This window comes from Prunus persica, chromosome G1, assembly GCF_000346465.2.
Source record: "Prunus persica cultivar Lovell chromosome G1, Prunus_persica_NCBIv2, whole genome shotgun sequence".
NCBI lineage: Eukaryota > Viridiplantae > Streptophyta > Magnoliopsida > Rosales > Rosaceae > Prunus > Prunus persica.
The window spans coordinates 36134525-36144693 of NC_034009.1; the positions used below are offsets into that span (position 1 = coordinate 36134525).

Consider the following 10169-nt stretch of genomic DNA (forward strand, 5'->3'; position numbering starts at 1 on the left):
TCTTAAGAATAGAAAAAGACCATATGTTGCCATTGCCAACTTGGAATTATCTTTTTCTCAAGACTACTCCTTCTGGTATAATATATTTTTGTCTGAACCATGATTAACTCTTTTTTTAACTACTTTATCTGAACATAATTCAACTCAACGAGACGGATGAGGCCATTTTAGTTGAGATCATAGGAAAATTGAATATACATGGTACAAACCCAATTACCTATGGTATTTTATTCTCAATTCTGATAAGTGTCTAATATTCATATTTTTTATCTCGGTCGCATATGAGTTACATTCGAGTAAGTGATGTATGTGCATGATTATAAGTCTTTTTATTTATGCAGACGTATGATTATAAGTAATTGATGAAATGAGTCTCACAATTCACTAATGTCTAACGAGACACATGCACAATGCACAAACGACTGACGATAACATTCTCTTATATCCTCTCATTCCTTTTTTCTTTTCTATTTTGTTATAATCTCTATCTTGCCCTCAAGATTGGCCATTTGGGTCAATTTTGCACTTTTTGATCCTAGGTGTAGCTGGAACATAAGGGACACGTGTTAGTAACTTTTTTGGAGAGTGGGATCTAAATGGTGAACAGCTTGACAAGCAACACAAAAAGTTTGATTCGGTAAAATCTGCAGTCGTCACACACAACCAAAACTATTTTTATCTGATTCCATAAGCATTAAACCCAATACTTTTGCCTTTTATAAACATTAAACCCCACATGATTTTCTCAGATAACATGGACAATATCACAAAATGGTAGTATAGAATATAGAAAATATAGCACTTTAGACTAGTTTTGGGTTAGGGGGAATGTGGTCCACTCCTACTACAAGTATAGAAGTATTCATTTTTCTTTGTCAAACCAAAAAAAGTTTCAATTTTTCTCAATTGGTTTGTCGAAAATGAAATCGGGTCGGGTTATCCCCACGGGCTGTCGGCTTTCTCAAACTAAAAATAAAAATATAATAAAAGAAATGGACATAATATTTGGTGAAGTGGAGAGAGAACCAGGGTTAGTTGGTTTCAGAGGCAAAATTAGATTGGCGTGGATGGTCCGATCACATGGCCTCTTTACCTCCTCCATATCAGACACACCTTCCTCTATCGCCTGACCCAGGTGGGTCCTTTCAATCAGATCCAATTCACGAAAGTTTTCATTTTTATTACAAGTTTCGTGTGCCTTTGATTTTATGTTCCCTTCGGGGTTTGCTCATTTGCTTGCTGGGAAAAATGTGGGAAAGAAAAAAGTATATGCAAAATGTTGAATCTTTGATGATCGATTTACATATATGCGTGACCCCAAATGATTTTGAAGTGGGTTTATGAATTTGAACTAAAAAATATTTCCTTCTTTTTTTTTCTTTAATTTTCTGGAGCACCCATTAACCTGTAAATTTGAGCTATTTTGTGTGTATTGCAGGTGAGAAACCCCTAAATTCTGAACCCCAGTTGCCGCTGGTTCCTATTCATGTAGTCACTCGTGCATCTCAGCTTCCTGCCGAGTTCCTGGAGCCATCAGCTGAAAGGCAATTGGTAATTGGCTTTGATTGTGAGGGAGTTGACTTGTGCCGTCATGGAACACTCTGTATCATGCAGGTATGTAGAGTTTTACTTACTCTGTACTCTTATGAATATTTGTTCCACTTCAAATTTCGTTCCAATCAACCTCATTTAGTAGATGCGTGCCTAATCCAAACAAGGACATATGGGTTGCTACTAAACTACCACAAACAAAAGAATTAATAAAAAAAGAAAAGCAGTTATTTGCATCCCAAATTGGTTGTTGATTGGTTTCTGATTGAATTTCAGCCATTTGCTTGTATTCCCTTGCAGCTAAAGAAAATAACGAGAGTATCTTACTTATAGGTCTTCTTTATTGTGAATTTTCTGCTACTCATATCCCTGGTTCTCGTTCTTGTTTTCTTTCTGTCAGCTTGCATTTCCAGATGCTATATATCTGGTTGATGCCATTCAGGGAGGGGCTATGCTTATCCAAGCCTGTAAGCCTGCACTTGAGTCTAGCTACATCACCAAAGTTATTCACGACTGCAAACGAGATAGCGAGGTCTCTGATTGGTTTTATTTGCATCCCATCATGTACCTTCTTGTAATATGACATTTCATTCCCATGATTGAATTTTTTCCTATTTTATAGGCCTTGTATTTTCAGTTTGGCATCAAGTTGAACAATGTTGTAGATACTCAGGTGAGCATCCTTTAGCACTGGCTTTAACTTTTCAATGGATTGTTTTTTTAAGAGAAACGTTGATTTATAAGATAATTTTGAATTCTTTCAATGGATTGTTGTTTTAAGAGAAACGTATAATGGTAGTTAAAGAAGTAATATAATTGAGATGGAGAAAATACTCATATGCTAAGTGATTTGAAATTTCCCTTTTGGTATTCAGATTGCCTATTCGCTGATAGAGGAACAAGAAGGGAGGAAAAGATTGCTGGATGATTATATATCATTTGTGGGCCTCCTTGCTGATCCACGCTATTGTGGTATTATATATTTCGTGGTATCCATTTGAAGTTTCTGTTTCTGATCATATTTGATTATGCTTTTGGATTACATTGATTTTATGAAATTAAATGATGCTTTTATTTTTCTAAGAGTTTCGAATTAATATTAACGGGGAATTTATTTGAAAGATCATTCTTGAAGTACTGCCTCCAAGTATTTTACGTTAGCTTATTCCATACCAGAAGTTTTCTGGATGACAAAATAAAAATAGACATGAGGGCATGGTGCGTTGGATTATTAAGTTTTGATCTTCACATATGGCTTCAGTTTTCACCGTAAGAGTTTGAATGCAGGAATATCTTATCTTGAGAAGGAAGAAGTTCGATTCCTCCTTAGGCAGGTTAGTGCCAACATCCTAAGAATTTTTCTGGATTTTTTTCGTTTTCTTATTCTCTATGTTTAGATTTTCCATATAACTCAGTTTGTTACTAGTCTTCTTATTGTTATCTGATACTATACTAGATTTCTAATAAAATATATTGAAGGTTTAAGTCAGTATGGTGACTGGGATGTGATAATGAGATTACAGTCCAATGAACAATAGGTTTAGAATCACTCTACAGTGGTTTTAAACTTGAGGTTATCAACAGAGCATTAGCCTTATAACTTAAATTTGTCTATTTTGTTGATTCATATTTGCTTTACACTTAGCAAAGGACTTTAGATAAATTTGCTTCTAGACCTGTAGTTTTACCAGTGCAGCCACAGTATTGTTTGGGACTAGGATCTTCTGTCAAATGACATTTATTTTATATGTAATGTACAGGACCCCAACTTTTGGACATACAGACCTTTATCTGAACAGATGGTCCGTGCAGCTGCAGATGATGTCCGCTTTCTTCTGTATATCTATTACAAGATGATGGAGAAATTGAATCAACAGTCATTATGGTATCTTGCAGTTCGAGGTGCTCTCTATTGCAGATGTTTTTGCATCAACGACAACAATTTTGCAGACTGGCCACCTCTCCCCCCTATTCCAGGTATCGAATCCTCCCTCACAACTATACCAAGACTTCAAAATGAGATGAAATATTTTGCCTTCATATAAATACGTTCTCATATGAATACAAGCTTAAAGCTATTATGTCTGAGGCTGATGTTCGTAATTCGGCTCCAATTGATTCTGCCACTAAGCATTATGTGCATGTCATCCATTAATGTCCTCATTGCTAATTTTTGATAGAATTATGTGCATGTCATCCATTAGTAGAATCTCTAGCCTCGTAAACTTACTACGGATACCGTTTTATGTATGACATTAGACCATAGTGTTTCCCTAATGTACTTGAGAGCATACGGTTTTGTTGGAATGTGCAGCAAAGCACTTTAGAGTGTACATTTAATTGAATACTAATTGCATTTCAAAAAAACTTGAATACTAATTCAGATGTTATTTCTTCTAGCAGATAACCTAATAGTGGATGGCAATGCTCCGGAGGAAGAAATCCTTTCAGTGCTTGATGTTCCTCCAGGAAAGATGGGACGTGTTATCGGGAGAAGAGGAGCTTCCATTTTGTCAATAAAGGAATCTTGCAAGTACCATTCTATCTCTATCTCTGCATGTTTCGGTAGTTTGTGCTCCATTTTTCTCTCCATCTCCCCCCACTTATTATTACTTCAATGGTACAATTTTACAGTGCGGAAATTCTCATTGGAGGTGATAAGGGCCCACCCGATAAGGTCAGTCCATTGCATTTATATAACAGTTTCAAAGTAGGCGTAAAATTAATCCAATTTTTTTTTTTTAAATGATTTAATCATCAAAGCAAAAAACAACTGGAATTTGGAAAAGTTTCAAATTCTTTTGTAAATTTTATTTGGTTTTGATGTAGGTGTTCATCATAGGACCAGTGAAGCAAGTGAGGAAAGCAGAAGCCATGTTAAGGGGGAAGATGATGGACGTGTACTACTAGAAACATATCATGTTGTCGTCTTCGCCCCTTTCTTTAAAAATAAATAAATAAAAGAATTCTAAGAAATTGGGCATCTTTTCTTTTTCTTCTTTCCGTGCTCTTTTTCTTTTCTTTCGGTACAGAACAGAACCCGTCATCTATTCAAATTGTTCTGTTTATGAAACGACATCCTGTTGTGCAAATAAATTATATAATTGTCAAACAAAAGGACAAAGTAAAAAAAAAAAAAAAAAAATCTGTCGTGGCTGAGACATTGGCAAAATTAAACGTTTAATATACAAATAAAATCATAGTCATCTATTGATATCTAGAATAATTTTTTTGGACCGACTATGTTAATTGCCACCACATTGTTCAAAAGACTGGAGGATTAATTTAATCACGAAGCTGTTTGCAATCCACTGGAATTTATAAATAAAAAGTGTCGCAATCATCTTCACTCACGATCAATACAATCCTCAATACCACAATATCCATTGACGGATGTATGAACAAACTAAGCACACCAAAAGAAAGGACTTTCTCTTCAATATTTTGGCCGAGTAGGCAAAAGAATATGTAGACGGAAAAAATGGCAGAAATAACAAAATTACTTTTGGAAACCACCGTATTGGTATTGTTGGCCGCCGCCACCACTGAGACTTGAGAAGATGTCATCGCCTCCCATTCCCGGCGATGATGGGAACCCAGATTTTCCAAGACCAGTCCCGGAACCCATTGCTCTACCCATGTAATACGAAGTTGGGGGCCCTTTCTCCCTTTCATCTGATCCGTCAGTCAATCCACCCACAATCCCTACATCCGCCAGATTTACCTTCTTGGCTGCAAGTACATGAAGTGAAGAGGGGATTACAACAGCAGCCTAAACATGTGATTCGAAATGTCAACATACATAGTCTCTGCTCAAACAATTATATAGGCATACATTACCCGGACAATTTTTCTAAATCTCAACTCACACCTTGAACATTAAGCAAAATTTACTTTCATGTACACACATATAAATTGTGCTCATGAAAGGCAAAATGCTAGTTGAAATGGTTGAACTTACGAGCAGATATATTAAGATCAATCAGTCCACGGCTAAGTGAGTCGGCCCAAATGCCAGATTTCACCTGGAAATCCTTCTTGGGTGGACCATTCAGGTCTGCTGAAGATTTTTTACCCAAATTAGTGTCGCTGCCATCATTGACAGAACTTTGGGAAGGTTCTGAAGATGTTGAATCAGACTGAGAGGTGAAGGCCCCAAAAATATCAGATTCACCAAAATTGTGAAGTGGAACAGTGGCAAAGGGATCAACAATGTTGGTGTTTGTTGGGGCAGCATTTGTAGACTTGGTTTCTGGCTGCGTAACTGGATCAGGGGCGGAAAAAAGATCTACTGTTGAAGAAGCCAATGGAGAAAGGGTTGGTTGAGAAGCAAATAGATCAACACCATTCTGTATAATTAGTTAGAAAAGAAGATTGTTAGCACTGAACTTTAAACCCTGTATGAGGAACAAAAGTAATATTAAAATAAAACTTAAAAATGGAAACTCCTAAATTCAGTTGCTTGTTAGAATTCCAAAATCACAACTAAAATATTTCTACATGTTCGAAGGTTGCATAAATTAAACTCTGCCCCCTGTAATCAGGGGTACGCTTTACTCATACCCCTCTTTGTTATTGTTTGGCATTTAATGACAAACGTCACAACCAAAATCGATGACTGGCTAAGCAACAAGCACACTGAAAAAGCTACCTCAATTGTGAATGGGTGTACATGAGCTATGTGCCAAAATTGAGTCGTAACTGCGTCTGACCTGAGTTTGAGAACTTGCTCCATTTGCTGTCTGGGGTGGTGCTGATACAAAAGTTGAGTCTGCAAATGCTCCAGTTTCTGCCTGGGGTGGTGCTGACACAAAAGTTGCATCAGCAAATAGATCAACCTCTGATGAACTGCTGTTAATCCCAGGCTTTTCTGCAGGAACAGATGTTGGAGCATCTATGAAGTCATCCATCAAACTTTGTCCAAACAGATCCACTTGGTTTGAGCTTGCAACAGCAGCCTCTGTTGAAATAATATAGGGCAAAATGAAATGTTCAACTATATCCCAGGAATCATACATATTATTTAAAAAACCAAGAACAGTAATTCAATAATCAATGCACTAAAAGATTACCCCATTAAACGTCATTGCATAGGATAGAAGAAAAAGCAGGAAAAAATTACATCAAAAAATAATGTGTTGAATGTAACTAGTGATATTCATATAAACGCATATGTTTGAACAACTACCAAAGAAATGAACTAAATATATAGTACATCCTATAGCTCATGCAAATATTCAAAAGATCATTATGTTTAACAAATCAAACAATCTCGAAAAGCATCCTCAATGCCTTCACGACATCACTTGTGATAAAAAATCAAAGAGCCAAATGGCATCAAATTGATTGTAGCTACGAGACACATAGTAGATGGTAAACATGTAGCAACATTTGCCAATGTCTGCCTTGCAAAACTTCCTTTTAACTAACACTAAATTAACAACTGCACCAGAGTTCGTATACTTACTAGCAGCAGAAGTCCCTCGGGGATCAAAATCATCATCATCGTCATCAGGAACATTTGCGCTTTGAGTATGAACTGAACTGTACTTCTCAGAGTCATTTGATTTATTAGATGACTTTGACACACTGGATGATATATTATCCTGATCCTTCCTGCAAGAAAAACATTCGGAAGTTAATAAAAACAAAATCACAAAGCAACATATATGTGCTACAGTCTCTCTGTATACATCTGTGCAAGGTGTGTGTGCGTGAGAGAGAGAGAGAGAGAGAGAGAGAGAGAGCTGCAGTCAAAATTGGTCATTTGTAATAAAAATCATAATTATTCCCAAATCTTTCCCTCTAGTTCTGAATCTCAGAAGAGCCTTATCCAGTGTTGGTCAACATTTCTCAGCATATAGGCACAATTGTTTGACCTATCATGAACAGTAATGATTAAGTACCTGCTGCCATAGCGTGCTGAGGCCTTCTTTGAAGAGCTCTCTCGACGTGACCTGCTAGAGCTGTCCTTCTCAATCTTGTCTTCTTCATGTCGATCCCTGTCTCTATAGCTATCTTTGAACCTATCACCAGCTCCAGTACCACTTAGACCTCCATAGCGTTCGCTACTCTGATAGCTGCTACTACTAAATGAGGCTGAAGTTGCAGAACCTGACTTATATGTTATCCCAGTAGATGAAAGTCCAAAGTACCTAAAGTTGGCAATGTGCTAAAAGTTTATAAGATGAAAACTAATCAAAAGATTTAGAGAAGTTCAAGTAAACTTGAAAATTTAGTCCCCAAAAAATAAACTTACTTGTCACGATTCGCAGCAGCTTTATTTCTAACTTCTTGTATTTTATCTTTGTTATTTAAAAGAGCCACAATGGTTTCCGCCTTCTTCCTCACATTTATTCCCAAATCCTTCCCATTTGGCTCAACATATTCAAAACTTGTGAGAGCCTTCACCACCAAAAAAACCAAAGGATAAAGAAGTTTGAGTACACTCAACCGTATTCTTAACTTCATATCTGCCAAAAAAATTCAGGATAATAGAAATAGTCCTTACTGAGATTTGGAAAGTATGTTCTATAATGTCATCCACAGCTCGTTCAGATCCATGTGACACCAAATATTCTATAACAGCCAATGCCTGATACAGAAATGATAATGTTGAGGGCATAAATACGCACATGATTCTATGAAGTTATAATACACTAGAATCCTCTTTAAGCACAATATTTGAACAATATTAACTGAATTCTTACCTTATAGACATAACGCCAATCTTTTCCTGTCTCAGTCAATCTTGTCCACAAAACATTCATAACCATCTGACATTCCGAACTGAAAGATAACAAAAGTCAGCAAATGCGGGTAAGTACAGCAAGCCAAGTTCTTTCTGATTCTGAACTTTACTGCAGGGAGGATTAAACAAGGAAAAAAACAGATAAATGGAGTTGAAAATTACAATTTTTTTGTGGCCTGTGCGATCTCTGCCAATGCAGATCCATGAGGACCCCAAGGTTCATTATCCGTTGCATCCAATACCTGTAACATATCAGTAATGAAACAAATTTGCGTGAGCTAAAATTAAAAATCACAAATTGAGAAATAGCTGATATTCATATCATCCACAGTTTACCACTAGAAGACGAGAAAAAACAAAACGTATCAGCTACTTAAGCTAAAATACAAATTTGATGCATGGATTTCTTAATTGGAGAAGACTTTTTCCACCAACCTCTCAAAGCTAAAAGATCAAAACTAAGTCCAGAATATCATTATTTCTGTCTAAATGTATCTTAAAAGATAGAATTTAAGCTTGCAAAACGCACAATGGTACAACAATCATTGAACACAAACAGAAAGGGCACTATTCGCACCATGAATACAATAATTCGAGTTCAGATCTATAATTTTAATCACAAAATAAAAATTCTAATGAAAAATGAAAAATTCGAAGAAATTAAACGTAACCGAAGTTAATTAAACTCTATTTGTTGCTTTACCTTCTGTTCCATCTCCGGAACCTTCAAGACCTTCAGATTCACCTCCCTCTTTCTGCACATTAAGACAAGGAAATGGAATTAACAGCTGATAAAAATGAATAAATTGCGTAAATCGAAAATGCCAAGGTCGGAAGCTGACATTTCTCGGACCGTTTGATCGAAGACCTTCATGAAATCCATGACAAATCTGCAGAATCTGAAATATTCAAAAAAATATTCGGAAATTCGTGATCAGTTTGGAACAGACAAATATTGCGATGCATCCGATGGAACCGCAAAATTTGAAGTCAATGTATGAAATTTTACAAGATTATAATGGAAGAAGAAGCACCTTTGAGTAGAAACCAGAAAGGAAAGGATTGCAGATCTTGGCGTGCGTCGCAGTGGATAGAGAGAGAGAGAGAGAGAGAGAGAGAGAGAGAGAGAGAGAGACGTAATCAGGTGGTCTCGTCTGTGGTTTTAAATCTCATATACTGTCCGTCATATTTTGCAGTTACAAAGAAATTGAAGGTTAAACCGGTAAAGCCAGCGCGGCTCGCAATCATATGCTGCCAAATAAAAATTATGGGCTTTTTTTTGTTCACCCAAAAATAATAATAATTTGTTACTTGCCAAATAAAAATTAGTCGTTTTTGTTACTTAAATTTGATTTGATTTGATTTGATTTTTTTTTTGAGTAATGCTATTTAGACACACAATATTGACCACCTTATGTGGCAACTGATGTGTCATGCTAGGGTAATTAATGAAAAAAATCAGGTACAATCTAAAACATCATTAGTGGCAAAAGCCTTTCTTTTGATTGGGGACGTGACAGCTTTTATTTATTTATGGGGGTTAAAATTCAGCGCCCACTAAAGTTGTGGATATCATTTGTTAGAGTGACGTTCCCGCTTAAAACTACCCCGCCCACAAACAATCTACGCACAATAAGCTGACTCAGAAGCTCACATTCCTGTTATTCCTCTAAAAGATTTTATTGTCAATAACTAAATGATTACTTTTGCCAGATCATTACGAGAAAAAGGCATTATCCTACACACCACAACCTAAAGGATAGAAAAAAAAAAGGAGCTTCATGTACATCAATATAATAAATTTGGGTACAAGTTTGTATACACTTTTCAAGTTAAAGGGGAACAAAACTCAGTCAATGCGTGGTCA

General features: G+C 36.3%; 2 protein-coding genes across 3 annotated transcripts; one reads left to right on the forward strand and one right to left on the reverse strand.

The window, feature by feature from the left end:
• LOC18788512 (exosome component 10) lies at window positions 996–4629 on the forward strand. Of its 2 annotated transcripts, none has more exons than XM_007222353.2 (10): window positions 996–1135; window positions 1439–1614; window positions 1952–2083; window positions 2174–2224; window positions 2427–2523; window positions 2839–2885; window positions 3312–3528; window positions 3955–4084; window positions 4186–4228; window positions 4381–4629. In XM_007222353.2, the coding sequence occupies exons 1-10, from the start codon at window positions 1081–1083 to the stop codon at window positions 4459–4461; spliced, it is 1029 nt and encodes a 342-aa protein (XP_007222415.1). In that variant the 5' UTR covers window positions 996–1080; the 3' UTR covers window positions 4462–4629. The 2 variants fall into 2 exon arrangements, with proteins under 2 accessions (XP_007222415.1, XP_020411040.1); XM_020555451.1 differs by having other exon boundaries at window positions 1001–1135; window positions 3952–4084.
• Window positions 4812–9455, reverse strand: LOC18788914 (clathrin interactor EPSIN 1). Its single transcript, XM_007222236.2, has 12 exons — window positions 9337–9455; window positions 9145–9201; window positions 9006–9057; window positions 8465–8544; window positions 8262–8340; window positions 8063–8146; window positions 7811–7956; window positions 7458–7706; window positions 7019–7167; window positions 6264–6511; window positions 5513–5900; window positions 4812–5283 (listed from the first exon to the last, which is right to left on the reverse strand). Exons 2-12 carry the CDS (start codon window positions 9183–9185, stop codon window positions 5051–5053), a joined length of 1749 nt encoding a protein of 582 aa, XP_007222298.1. The 5' UTR covers window positions 9186–9201; window positions 9337–9455; the 3' UTR covers window positions 4812–5050.